General features: G+C 44.0%; 1 protein-coding gene across 1 annotated transcript in view; it reads right to left on the bottom strand.

The window, feature by feature from the left end:
* CHSY1 (chondroitin sulfate synthase 1) overlaps positions 1–14832 on the bottom strand; it is an 80300-nt gene extending 65468 nt beyond the window's left edge. The window contains exons 1-2 of the mRNA XM_085308591.1: positions 14780–14832; positions 4979–5474 (exon numbers count right to left, since the gene is read on the bottom strand). Coding sequence (XP_085164717.1) covers positions 4979–5474; positions 14780–14826 — 543 coding nt within the window. The 5' untranslated portion in view covers positions 14827–14832. The remainder of the gene's footprint in view (positions 1–4978; positions 5475–14779) is intronic.
* Positions 14833–14838: the final 6 nt, after the last annotated feature.

Here is a 14838-nt window from a genome sequence, read left to right as displayed (position 1 = left end):
CTGGGACAGTGCATATATTCAAGTGCCTGATTTCAGAAATGCTGAATTCTAGCTAGATGCTCCTACCATGAACACATGTCAAGTCTTTCATTTGCTCCCTCGAGTCTAAGGCAAAGGTTCACAGAGCAAGAGCAGCAAAAGGTTGCAGTTCACCCCTGCCATGCCCCCTCCTCGCACACTTGACTCTGCCCTACTGCAACTTGCAGAAGACTTGTGGGCAAAGTCACCRCTTCATCTGCTAGTGTCAGACTTTAGCACACTTGACTCTGCCCCACTGCAACTTGCAGAAGACTTGTGGGCAAAGTCACCACTTCATCTGCTAGTGTCAGACTTTAGCCAGCTAGAAACAGGCTGAATCTCATTTTAAGTTAATGAAGGAAGTTTATCTTTTGAAGGGTAAAGTAAGGAAACTGGTGGTTAGCAGCACATACATAGTGAATTTGTCCCCAGTAGTTCAGTTCTTCTGATCAATTACGGTAGAGTTTCTTTTCTTTCTTTTTTTTCCTTTTTTTTTTTTTTTTTTTTTTTTTTCATAATTTCATATTATCTTACACAAAAAAGTAGACTTCAATTTTACCCATGGAAGAGTCCATTCCAGAAAGAGTATATTCTGGCACTATCAACATACTCGGAGGATAAAACATGCACTTTAAGGACTTTCCTAACTTCAGTTCATTTCACAGTAGTAATTATCTTCAATTACTCCAGATGAAAAAACAAACAAAATGCCAAATCAAATCTCCCCTTCTCCAAGAAGCCCCCCATTATCCATAGCCACCACAGTCCTATTTTTCCCTTAGCCTATGTCCAAAAGGTTGGACCTTCTCTTCTTGGATGCCCACATTCCTGATGCAATCTCTCCCTACATACACACACACATGCTGCTTTTTAATGACTTATTCCAACCACATTGATCAGAACAGAAGGAAAAATGGAGAAAATATCTGGGCATTTGCATAGCTAGCTAGAGGGAGTATAAAGCTACTCCTTTGGATTCTGTCTCAGTAGCCATCTCGACTCCTCTGTAGCAAAYAAAGCAGTTAGGATCACCTGAAAGCCATCTATCTTAAAAGGGTTTTATTACTACAAAAGTGAATAGGATATATACCAACGGTGCTCTGATTTCTAGCAGCTAAAAAGAGCTTGTTTAAAAGTTACCAGGATTCTTTGGGCAATCTAATGCTCCAGAAGCAACACTTCATATTGAAACAATCAGTAGCTGCAAAACAGTATCAAACAATACTAAGCTACTGAATGATGGCTTCATAACTCACATGCATTTAAAGGAAATACTAAACCTAAAACGAAAAATGAGGTCAACAATACATTGGAATTGTTGAATCACAAATGAGACTGCTCTGTCCACATCAGACTGAATAACCAAGTTGGTGCATGGCCCAACACTGCAGTACATCAGAGAGCAAACTAAAAGGTCGCTATGATCCAGGCAGAGACAAACTGAAAATGTACTGCAGGGAGAAGATGAGAGGAGCAAGATTTAAATATGTAAATTGCTTTTGAGGAAAATACCCAGTAGCGTGTGCTGTTAAGTCCAGACAACCAATATTCACTAGAAATGCACTAACAGCCTAACAAGCTCCTAGTAAGCTCAGTATGAGCCTTGTCTCCTCTTTAAGGGTTGTGCTCTTCATCGCTTYACATAAACAGTCAAGCTTCCATCTGTAAACTTCAGATATTTCACAGCTCAGTTATTTAGGAAATTATTCTCCCAGTTTGCTGCATAAAACCCATTGCTTTGGCTACTCCACCCTATAGATGGCTGAGTTTTAGAGCTATTTGTCAAGCACCAGTGACAGTCTCAGTTTTGTTTATACAATGATACTAAATCTTGCCATAAATAACTTAAATTTTAAGAGGTATGTCTCATCTGTGACTCATTCAAACTGTCTTAAGCTGGGTAATGGCTACAAGCCTAGTCACAGGAGCTGAAAATCCATCAAGGGCTGCAAGCTGCTCCTGAAGAAGCAGGCTGGGTGCTCCAGAGGTACCACCGCAGATTTCACTTAGCTTGAGTTCTCCTATTCAGGTTTGCACGTACTTTTGTTGCATCTTTCTTTTCTGGGGTAAGATGAAACGAAGTCCGAAGAAGTGTGGTGTCAATTCTTATACTGTATTAACTGAAAAGTTATGACAGCAGGAAGATCATGAATGAATCTTCAGAAGGCTTGAAGTGAACAATAACCAGTGTCACTGATGAAGTGGTGTAAGAGGCCCCACAGAGACCAATAAAGTGACGGAAACATGGCGGGGGGGAGGGTTTTGAGACAGACTGCTGAAAATAGGAAAAGGATTCAGAGCCTGGAGTGGAGATGCACTGGGGAACATCACCAAGGGAAATCCTAGGGAAGATGAGCAGCGCAGAAAAGATGTTGTGCGATCCTAAAAACCAGAGAAAGGGGGCAGTGACAGTCACAGAGAGGAGTAAAATGACTCTTGGCACCTAGCCCTCAGCAAGAAAAATGCAGGAAAAACAGGCCCAAACTGAGGTCCAGCAGGGTTTCCCATGCCTGAGGTGCCAGGAATGAAAAACAAAGAGCTTGGGGCGATGGCAGTCAAAGATTTGAGCTTGTCACTTGCCCTGCAATTTGAGAATCTTCAGAATAGGAAGTGCAGGAAGCCACTGCGAGGTCTGACTTCTTTCGGTTTGGTTTTCTGAGGCCAGGCTCGTTTGCTAAGCCTGTGCTGCAGAAAGAGAATCAGTCACAGAGATCCCGAAGAACGCGGTGACTGTTCCCAGAAGACCACAAATAGATAAACTTTCTGCTCCTTCAGAAGCTCACTGAAATACAACACTGCACTTCAGTTACAGCGGCCCGTTACTTGTCATTCACAYAGAAGACATGAAAAATTAGCTTTTGCATCAAACTTTCCTAATACGATCGTTACGACAGCTGCGTTATTTCACACAGCCATTGCTTTGCCTTAAATAAAATGCCAGGCACAGTTAATCTAGTTGTCTGGGCAATRACAGGAAAAGATCAAAAAAGAAAAGACAACAATTTTTAAAATTGAAAAGCCTCAACCAAATGGAAGTGGAATTACTCCTTATGGAATTATCCTTTCACCACTGAAACTATTCTCCCTCTCAGAAACAGCCAAGTCTTAACATCTCACACTAGTAACACTAGTGGGTTACTTGTAAACATCTTAAGTTTTAATCACTTCACGCACACCAATTTTAAGTAAAGCATGGCACTCAGAAGAACACAACAATCTGTACAATTTAACAGAAGCTGATCAAACAATACTGATTTTGAGAAAAAGCTCTAACTCTCTCAGCATTCCTACTGCAGTTGGGTATTATCTTTAGCTATTTTAAGCTAAAACTTGGTCATATTGAAATCAGTAGGTCTTTTTCRGCTTCGGTTAGGACCAACATTTTGCCCTTCAGTAATTTTTCAAATACCAACTGAAAGTTAGTGCAACTTAGCAGTGTAAAATTTTCACTGCAGAAAACATCACCGACACCTCCCTATGAAGGGCTAACCATGATGCTGACAACGTGGAAACTAATCCCAAGTCCATAAGCAGAGAATGTGGAGAGCACCACTGCTAGACCAGAAAGTCTTTATGTATAAACAATAYGAATACATTAGTGTGTCTGGAAAACTCCTTCCCCTTCCTCAGAGGCTTTCCCCTCACCAAACTGGAAATTGAAACTAAGCTACAGCTTTTGGGGGCAGAGAATTTGATAAACTTGTCAAGTGTTGAACACCAGTCTTTGCCAGTGAGTGAGTGAGTTAGTAGCAGTATCAGACATTGTCCGTGACCACATAGAGAACCACGTTCCTCTATCACTTGAGTGAAAGAATCTCACTCTYTACCAAATCTCATAAAATGAGAAATCATTAGTTGCATACTAGTCATAAACATATGGGTAAAAAGACAAACTGTTCACTTTCTCTTCCTCTCTTAAATTCTGTCATATTTCTGAGGGATAACACAAGCATTTTCCCTAGGACCAGAGGAGAAATTGCAGCTCAGGCCCAACAGGCATTTTTGATCAGACACTCTGCAAAAACCTCAGACCTGCGTCCAAGAGTCCAGCACATTGCAGGCAGGAGAAACCCTCCCTTGCCCGAAGGCCCCCTCCAGAACTTAGCAATGCAGGGGAATGGCGGGCTGCTGGCACGCAAAAGAAGGAGGTAGCGCAGGTAGGACAAAGCCCTGCCAAAAGCAGGCTGTGGGCTCCTCCAGTTTTCCTGAGATGCCAAATCTGCAGTCAGATCTGCATGGGCAGACTCTGAGTTTCAAGCCAAGAGCAGTGGCTTCTCTCTGCTGATGTCAAGGACATTCCTGGAGAGYTCAGCGTGGGCCTGGCTCCCCGTGAGTCCCTGCAGCAGCAGCCTCACATGGCAGGTGAGGGCTGAACATGCTGCAATAGTGCCAGCTGCTGTGAAGGTGAAACACTTCTGCAACGGCTGCAGCATGGGCAAGACTAAAGCTGTCACTGTTAGAGGAAACAGCTGTCTACCTTGCACATACCAACTGCAGCAAGAAGCAAAGTAATTGTATCTGCTGTTACCAGGCTGTTAGCACAACCCACCTTAGTTAAAAAAGACAAGAGGGGCCTGGATGCTCAGCACATTAGTCAAGACCACAGGGACCTATGGCCATTTTGATTTAATCTTACTGCCTCTCTGCCTAAATAAATTTTTCCGTTATGAGTGATGAATACTCCTCCTCCCATCTCCAACGTGCCGAATCTGAAAGGTCAGGCCCCACTTCCCTTCTTACTGCTGCATTTCCATATTTGTGTAGTTCTCTCCCAGGATGACACTTGTGAGAAACAGCAGCTTAGAAACTGTGTAAAGACCAGAAAGCTGCAAAGGGAGGTTAGCTCTGGAGCAACTGCTGCACCCACAGTACAACAGCAATTCCCTGCCGCCAACCTCTCCAGCCCTCTCCTCCACCTCCCCAGAAACGCACAGCTCGTTCTCCACCTTCTCATCCTTACCTCGTAAGACCATACACACTGCACTCCTGCAAACCTCCGTACGCATCTCCCCACTTCCACATCCTCGTGAGTGGTGTACATCTCGCGCAGGCACTCGCCAATGTGAGGCACCATCCTCCGCAGCACTTCCCGGCTCATGATCACGCCTGGTCCCCCCATGCAGAAGTTCTCACCCGGTTCCAGTGCCAGCTTCCCCATCTCTTCTGTGGTGCCGAGGCCAGTCTGCCCGAGAAAGAGGGGCTCACTGCTGTTCAAACTCCTGAGGAAGTTCTCCAGTTTGTCCCCTTTGATGTAAACGTCATCATCCGCTCTCATAAACCATTCGTATTTGTCCAGGTAGTGGTCATGCATGTATTTGAGCATCATAAAAGACTTCTTCTGGGGTGGGTAAGAGTCATCTACACCTGGAAGCGGCACGATGGGGATAGGAATAGAGGTGTCCGAACCCTCGCTGGAGAAGAATTCAACCTTACCAGGAATGGTTTTCGACCAGGTTCTAGATTTAAAAAGACAAYAACAATATAGACTAGTTAAATATGCAAACCCAGGCAGGTAGAGAATGCTAAGCAACAGAGGTAACTCGAACTGCATCTCATCTGCTTTACAAATTTTCTTTTTAAACATCTTTAAGGGTTATTCTTTTCCATACAAACAAGTACAACCATATTGCACACAAGGCAAGCGGTAAAATGCAAAAAAATCTGACATGACAAGCATCCAAACACCATTTCTGTAGATGTAACTGATAGCAAAATACTTCAACAGCAATAGGTCAATGGAGGCAAGCAGGATTTCTTAAGCAAACTCAGTGCTGATCTAACAGTTATTGGCTATAAGATACGTAGAAAAGCCAAACACAGGAGAACAGCTCACATATAACTGGATTTAATGTCTCAAAAGCTTTGCTGCAAATTTTTCAGCACCCTACCCACCTCCCATTTTCCCCCAGTTTTCCAAAAGCTCAAAATGTACATTTAGAAGCACTGACTTCCAAAGAGAAAATCGACAGCAAATTTCACAGGAACTTGTCAAGAATCAGTATCCTGCAGGAAAGCCGTCAGACAGCAGCTTTTCTAGACTCTGTGCCGAGAAGGAGGCAGGGCTCTGACAGAAGCAAAATGCTGCTCTTTGTCTGCGCTAGCCTGAGAAGCTTAGAGAAGGGGAGAAAAAGCAACCTCCGGTCACYCTGCCCCTTCCAGCACGAGACTGATGGAAAGGCAGACCTGGGACAGTCCTGTAAAACCAGCATCAGCACCCAGCTCTCTTCACACTTCAGTTTGGATTTTCATTAAGAGAAACAATCATGTTGTGGGGGAGGGAAGGGCTGAGAAAGAAAAAAAAAGCTCAGATAAAGGTATGCCTTGAGGAGCTTACAGTTCTTTACAGACACACAAAAAAAAAAAAAAAAAAAAAAAAAAAAAAAAAAAAAAAAAAAAAAAAAAAAAAAAAAAAAAAAAAAAAAAAAAAAAAAAAAAAAAAAAAAAAAAAAAAAAGACTAAAATGACAGGAGAAGGAAGAAGCCGAATGGGCTAAAAAGCACAAGAAGTGCAACAGCCACCACCTGAGCTGAGAACAGCTGGGGATAAAGAGTTGCTCTCACAAGACTACTACCAGAGCAGAAGTATGCAAAGAGGATTTCTGAAGGTATGGCAAGGACTAACACCACCTTTAAGCGCAGTATGCACTCCTCCTTCAGAAACAGCACAGCTTGGTGTTAAATTCTTTCGAGACGACTGTTCATCATAGCAGACATACCCGATTTCCCAGTACAGGTGACAAGGCCTGGGGGACCACGGGGCTGGAGGAATGGCAGTCACGCCAAACACTGGGACCCTCCTAGGACCTCTTTTTGTGCTAAGCCACACAGCAATGATATCTGCTCCACATCTTTCATGCTGCTCCCTGCCAAATCCAGCCCAACTGCACAGGAAAACCAATTCATTTCTATTGTGAGAAGACACACAGGATGATTCCTCCTTAAGGCAGACCGAATGAAACTTGGCCTCCTCCAGGGAGGGTTTTCAATCGTGTAAGCCTTATAGCCTTACCCTAAAGATGATGAATTTCAAGCTTTCACATAGTTTCCTCCAAATTCTACCTGAGAGAAGCAGACTTTATGTATCCTGTACAGAAAGACATGGAAAATTGTTCTAATTGGTAACTTGATAGGTTTTGCTCCTTCTTGCATAGAGGGAGAATATTTTCCAGTTATGTTTGGTGACTTTGTTCACAATATAATTTGCATTCAAAGCCAGTGTGAAAAAAGTCTTGAAGTAAAGAACACAGTATTTCTTGAACGCATCACTGTTACTTTTACCAGGTGATTTCTCAACATAAGGTTCTTGCCAAAAGTAAAAGAGATTCTGGGCCACACAAACTATTTGAGGTCTACAAAATTATCTACCATACAGAGCCTGACATTTTAAAACATTTCAGAAGAATTAAACAAGAAAGTCCATTAGGAAATACAATGGTATTTAATTTATACTACCTAAAGATCAACTTATCGGCACCTTAACAGCAACATACCTTAATTCAGCCTTGTGTAATGAATATGGTCAAAATACTTTAAAAGTATTGTCTTCTCTATTTCTTACTCACATGGGTAGTGTTTCAGAGGAAAGGTTTAGATCCTGACTTCCCCAAAGAGCACATGTAAACTCAATGGAAACACTCCTGCTGACTTCAGAAGAGATGTGATGAGGCCTTTAATCACCAGTGATGTAATTAATGCTATTACTGGTTATAAAGTTACATTCTGTCAAAGCATGGCAAACAAGTTTTAAAAAGAGAAAGACGCACTTATCTTGAACTTTCTGTAACTTTTAAGGAAGTTTCTTTGCTAGTTTTCTGACAGCCACACTCTGCAGGCAGATCATTTGGTTTTGACTGAAGAGACTACATGGCAAATTGCTTTTCCCATATCATTTCCCGGTATTTTCTAAAGGAAATAACTCAATCTAAGCTTTACAATCTTCTTCATTAAAAAGTAGATTCTTGGTTCAAATTTTAATCTCCTAGAAAGAATGGGTAGCAGAAGCTACTGAGAACTGCAGTTCATCTTGTCCACTGTGATCAGGTCCCAGCTTGGGTTCAGATGGAACCAGGACACTTTCCAGACAATCACTAGATGAAGTTGTAAGATTAGGTCTTATGGAAAAATCAGCTTATTGAGTTTTGTCTCCAAAAGYAAGCAATAAATTTTCAGGCTTGGTGGTGATATCTTTGAAACACCTGCCTTTATAAGGATGATAACCTATGTACAGTGCAGGATGTTTTCTATATTTTCTCCTTCCAAGCTTAAGCTCCTTTCTGGGCCCTTCAGAAATGGCTTTTGACTCTTTACTACACAACCATCACTTCTCTTAATTCTCAATATAAATTCATCCTGGACTCTCTGTCCAAGTTTCCTCATGTCATGACCCCCTAAAGTATTGTCAGGATAGAGTTCCCATTCAGTGGGCATGGAGCAACATCTACGGGCTTSCATAAACCCTGGAAGATATGATTTCCAGCTCTTGTATGAGATTAAACCACTCCTGAAACAGGAGTAAAGCAGACAAACATCCCTGAGTATGTGGAGGACACTGCACRCAGGAAGACTATGCCCATCTGATAATCAACCTTACGGATCAGTGTGCAACTTGGGTCAGTACCACGATATTAATGCAGCCTCACAATGTCGCACTGGCCTTCCCCCAGCACAGACTGACTAAGCCTTTGCTCATTTCCTGCGATAATGCAATTTCTAGGATGAGAAGACTTGTCACGTAATTAGTTACYGTGGCTTCAAGCATATGTTCGAACTCAGACAGATGAAACATGCTCCCACACCGAAAAATTCCCTGAGAGTCTTTGTCAATGCAAGGACTGCTCAGAGGAGGCTAAAACAATGGAAGGCTCCATGTGCTGCTCCGTATGTTTAAACCATAGCTCATTGCTTCACGCATCCCCTTTTTAGGCAAAGAATACAAAAAGAACAATTTGTTCAAGAAACGTATTTATTGCACCTTGCAAACGAACCCAAAACACAGATTGCAAGATCAACTATAAATACATTTTTCAGACACTAGCTATCACCAGAATTAAGGACTGGCAAATTGCAGGGATGAATTCTGATCAAAGCTACTTTTAACATATTTATCTAATGTTGTGAAGAATCAAACCCGGCTCATTCACAAGTGATTTTGCAGACTGATGTGTTAACAGCTACATTTCTTRCCAGTCCTCCAATCTTTGTTTCAGTTTACTGTGCCTGATCTCCGGTTATGGGTAGCAATCTGACCTGTTCAGCTCCTTAGACACTGAGCTTTTTCCTAAATAGCGGTTTACTTCTGTGGCCCAAGCAGCACTCGCTCCCATGTGCTGATACTGCCTTCCGGTGAAGGCTTATCTAATGTAAGATTTGCAGACTGTAGTCTTATGTTTGATAATAAAAAACAAATGAAAATATTTTCAGAGAAACCTGACATTCTTCTCCCCTTCTTCCCCCGACAACTCCCCTGTCACATTCATTTGGTCAAAGGAAACTCAGTCACAACATTTCTGTCACTCAAATCCTGTATTTACTAATATGGAGATCATCACTTTGCTGATGGCCTCACCCAGCTTAGAGCCCCTTTGCTCGACTCTGTCCAGAGTGAAATGTTAGGTTCTGAGTAAAACTGATATGTGCACCGAATCATTCATTAAAAAAAAAAAAAAAAAAAAAAAAAAACAAGCAACAGAACTGCTCTGACAGACCCCAGCTTCCTCTTCTCAGTATAACCTGAATCTACTCATTTAAATAGAAGTATGTGCATGAATCAGGACTGCAGGGCTCTCCGTTACCTATATTAGGAGCAGTGCTGAAAACACGCACAACGTCGGGCGACCTGCTTTCTCTCAGTGCAAGCTGGTATTGCCAAGAGAACGAAGGCACAATTTAAACACACGGATACATACAAAAAGTTAGGTAAGACTTCCTTATAAGAAAGGATCTTAACAGAGGAGGTTAGGATTGCTCCAGTGTGGTTGGCTAACAAGTCATTTTAATATCCGTTAACTGTTCTTGCAGTTAAATCTTGCATGATTTCCTACATGCACCCTAACCTGAGCAAGTCGCTAGCATGCTGTTTARGTATAAAAATTTTTGCACAACTATTACAGGTATTTATGTGACACAAGTTGCATTCCCACTTCATGTGGGGAAAAACATACGGACAAAGAGCTAAAAGTGACCCCTATAGTTACTAAATGTTGCCAYAAGTCATTTCTGCATTTAAAAGAAATAAAAAAGCAGAGCCTGGAGCAGGAGGAGCACAAACCAGGATTTTTTTTTCTTATTTTCAGTTTCCACCATGTTTATTATTTACTTGTATTACCTTGCTTTGTTATCAGCTCTGCAGACTCAGCAAAAGCATAGTTAGCTACATTATGCAGACAGTGCTCCCTTTGTAGAGACTCAAATTAGAGAGGATTAGAAAAAATGTATTTTATTTTGTCCATACAGCTTGGGAACCTCCCTCAGAGTAGACCAGAAAAACCATTTAAAGTTTAGAAAAAACAGTCATCTGGTATAAGTATGCTGAAGAAAATCACAAATTGTGAATAACTCAGCAAAATAACAGACCTAGAAGAGTAATTTCTTGAATAAATGGTTCAGGCAAACTTGATGATGAATGAGGGCTACTTTTGCACAACTGTTCTTCTAAGTTACTGGTTCCACCGTTCCCACAAGCACTTGCTACGGAGGAAGCGACCAAACACAGCTGGCCAGGAGAGCTGAGCACAGAAACCAGCACGCCTGCTCCTGCTTCGGGTACTGCAGAACACCCTCTCAGGAGTCAGAAACTGTTTTTTGTTTGTTTGTTTTAATTTATAGACATTTTTAAARGATCATAACTTGCCAGTAAAGATCTGCATTGCAAAGTTCAGATTTTGAGGGGAAGTTCATTTTAACTTTTTGCAGGACAGCTTGATATCTAGCCTTCACAGAAAACCCAAGCTGCTTCTACAGCTCCTTAAAGCCTTTTGAGTAACACTCCTCCAACTTAAAGAGATATCAGTCTTTAGTTCCTGTGTTCACAGGAAAGATGGATATGCAAGACTTCATCTGTAGGCACACAGGTTATTCTGTGGATCAGACCAAGATCAAGGCTCAAGTGCCCCACAGGTTAAGCCATATGGTTATTTTGGGATATGCAGGCAACATAATTTCTCCTTAGCTCCCACGCATCAGAGTTAGTTGCTCCCACTGTATTTGTTYCATGCTGTTCCATAAACATTCTTGGAACTTCTAAGTAACCGTTACACTGCTCAGAAAGCCTAAGTATGTMGTATGCCTGCAAGATGATACATGACCAGGATAAAGAGATTTTTTACTACTGCAATGTTGGGTTTTGTACTGCTATTGGTAATTTTAGTAAAATACTTATAAAGCTGCTAGCATGTTCAGTCACTTTATGTGGCCTTTTCCCCAAGAGATAAAAGTGCAAACTCTGCAGTCCATCCTACTACCTCACTGGCAAACAGAGGGACCAAACATAAAGAATACCACCCAACAGCCTAGACCTAGGATCTGAATCTCAAAAGAAAGCCTGCACAAAAATGTGTTTCGTATTATATTTCTGCAGCAGCTAGTGTGGGCTTAGACAGATAATACAAACTCTTTTAGACCCCAAATCCTTCTGGCTGCCTTTCACTTAAGCTTTTCCRAGCACTCAGGTATTTAGATTCCATTGCAGTCTGTTTCCTATAAGCCACCATGAACAGTGTGACAGCACGTTTAAAACTGAGGCTCCCAAAAGGCAGCCTCCTGCCCTGTACTTAAGAGGGGGAAGATCTAGCACAAGCACTGGAATCATTGTGTAACCCTACAAAATGGCATCTCTCTCGTGGCCCTTGTGCATCCATCTCCACGGTGCTTGAGGTGCAGTTGACTGTCCCAAACAGAATACTGTGGCTATGTTACTGTAGAATGGACAGGGCAGATGTGGTCTCAAGGGCCAACCTCCGTCCTTTGCCAGCATCTGATGTCTATGTATTAGTTGCAGTCACACTAGCTTCTTTCCAAGTTTCCCAGGAAATCCAGTTGCTATGCAAAAACATGGGTTAACTGACTGATATTTCTGTTCCTAAGACACAGTAGACTTAAATCTTCTGGGAGACCGTTTGTTCCTCTCCTTGTTCCTCTCCTCTCCTTCCGGTAGTTCTTTCAGAACAACTCCCCTCTACTTCAAAACCATTAGCACATACTCTTGCACTTTCCCTGAACTCTACCCATACCTTAACTCCTTCCTGCATGGTTCTTTTTCTGCCTGTGGTTTGATGTCCCTTGAGGCCACATGGCACCTCCTGCTGCTGTATCTCTCTGGCCTTCTAGAATGGCAGCTCTGCCAACCTGGCTGTCAGACAGAGTAACCGCTGAGGTTCGACTCTGCCCTCTGACAACCTGCAGATCCCAAACTTACTTTCTTTTCAGGAAATACAAAAGCACAACTGTTCAGAGTGTCACGTCTGCTGAAAATTCAGCAGGCTCGTTTTCCCTTGCAGGGGTCATTTTGCTCATGATTGATTTTCCGGAAGTGTATTGCTTCCCTTCTTGTTAGGCCATATCTGGATTCACAGCAGCAAGGATCAGTGAACGTTTTCCGTCCGGGTCCCTTTCAGTTGTGCCTGTAAAAAGCCCTTTTAACTACAGCAATCTGGAGGTAGTCACCCTCTGAATCCCTAATTCCTTTCCCTGTTCTGGCTAATGTGCTATCAAGGCTCTACACACTTGCCACCCCGGGAATGCCTTGCTAGCAGCTTCCCATTTTACTTGCTGTGCCAGCAATTCAGCTCACCAGGATGCTTTGTCAATGTAGTAATCCCAGCAATTGTCTACTTGAGTACTTCATGGCAATCAAAAGCTATTTAAGATTTCAGGTTTGCCTTCCTTCCTCCTTCCTTCCTCTCCCCCCCCCCCTTCAAATGTATTCCTGTCACTGGGACATTAGCTTGTTTCTTTTACCAACAGCAGGCAGAAAAATGCATTTAGGCTTCCCGCTATGTTAAGAGGTCTCATTACTCGTCCCCTCGGAGAGCTGACAGCATCTCTAGAGGTTAAACCAAAATAGAAGTGCAGTAAAAAGTGATATTCATCCTCCTTCCGAGACGAACCGTATTCCATTAGTTAGATTTGCTAAGTTGCCTCTTTAACTATTTTTTCTTCTTGCCCAGATATCACAGATCTGGTTCTGTTACGCCTGCTCTCCTAAAAAAAAAACAGGACTATTTAGCAAGCATTGCCAAAATAAAGGATTACAGTCCCTCCCAGCTCAGTTACCATAAAGTGAAAAGGCTACATACACTAACCCTGTCTCCGGACAATATTGTGACAAATTTCCTTTTTGGAATTCCTGACACAAGACACCATCAACGCTAGGAAACCTGTTAGCGGTGTACCGGCGTGGCTCAAGCCTTTCTGTAGGTAAAYGTAAATTACACAGCTCACAAGATTTGCAATCCAAAATACACCATCCCACATGTCAAAGAAAAATATATAACCCTGAAGAAACAGATTCTTTTGCCCAGTTCAAAGCATCAATCATACACCCTCTGTAAGTTAATTACAGGTCTACTGCTGAATTCTAATGAGGCAGGGAAGGAATTAAGCTTTCCTCGAGATTGTCTTCAGTGGGCAATGTGCTTAAGATTTCCCAGATTAAGCAAGTTTACTGCAGTTGATGCTGCTGTAAAGAAAAGTACGCTCTTCCAAAGAGGGGGCTGGGTGGGAGGAGAAGGGTAAAGCGATGGTCTTTGTCCCACGCAGTCCTGCCACCCTGTTCTTACCAGCCAAAAGGGCCAAACGTTTCCCAACCTGCGAAGGGAGAAGGATGGCGCAGGGTTCGTTTTACGGCAGAAYAACGGGGATTTTCTTTCTTAGAGAAAGATCTGTCCCCGAGCTCGCAGCCGCTCACTCGCCAGCCCTCAACCCCCCCAACGTTAAACGGGAACTAGGACAGATCCAAGCTGACGTTTCAGCTCTTGAACTCTTTCAGATTGCTAAGGCGCCTTTCGACACAGCCTCCCCGCGCCGGCCGTTGCCTGCACCCCTGAAGCAATAAGCACGTTTCAGCGGAGCGGGGGGATTTCTCCAAAGCCACAGACAGGGCGCTCGCAGAACACGGTTACTCCGGCCTCGCAGAGCCTCGGGACCGAAGCCGGGCGGAGGCGTCGCGGCTGCGGCGGGCTGCAGCGCCCCGGCACCGCTCCTCAAGCGATAACGCCCGCAGCCCGGAGCGCCCAGCACCCCGGCGGGACGCGAAGAGCGTTTTACCACGTTGACTTCCACGGTCCCAGCCGTCGCCCTACCTGGCCGCGGTGACAGAGGAACGAACCGTGATTTTTTTTTTTTAAATCCTTTGTTCCCAGGCACGTTCGCTGGGTCTCATTCCTAAGCACATGTCTGCAAGTTGGCACGGGTTTTTTTCCTCGTTCCCTCCCCGCATCCTAGGAGTTCCAGCAAACTTTGATGGTGAGGATGGTGAGGATGCTACGGGCTCTCTTCAGAGGCGGCACGCCGCCGCCACGCACACACCCAAACAGAGGGACGGGGGTCGGGGCGATCCCCAAAGGCTCGTGAACCCCCCTCCCGCGGCGAGCCCCCCCCCTCCCCCCCCGGGGCGGCGCCCCCTCAGGCAGCCGGACCGTTAGGACCGTTACGCCGCGGCCGTTGCGGCTCCGGATTCAAACGCGGCCCGCGGCGCCGCCACGGAACCGCCGCGGCTCCCACCTGCGAGGCGGGACCCCCCGCTCCCTCCCCGGCCCCCCGCTCACCGGTGGGCGGCCACGGCGCGGCTCCGCAGGTACTTCTGCGCCGTCATGACCCCCACGAA

Source organism: Rhea americana, unplaced genomic scaffold, assembly GCF_003343005.1.
Source record: "Rhea americana isolate MKP2758 unplaced genomic scaffold, rheAme1 scaffold_28, whole genome shotgun sequence".
Classification (NCBI taxonomy): Eukaryota; Metazoa; Chordata; class Aves; order Rheiformes; family Rheidae; genus Rhea; species Rhea americana.
Note: the sequence above shows the minus strand (reverse complement) of the source record. Positions and strands in the feature narration are given on the sequence as shown.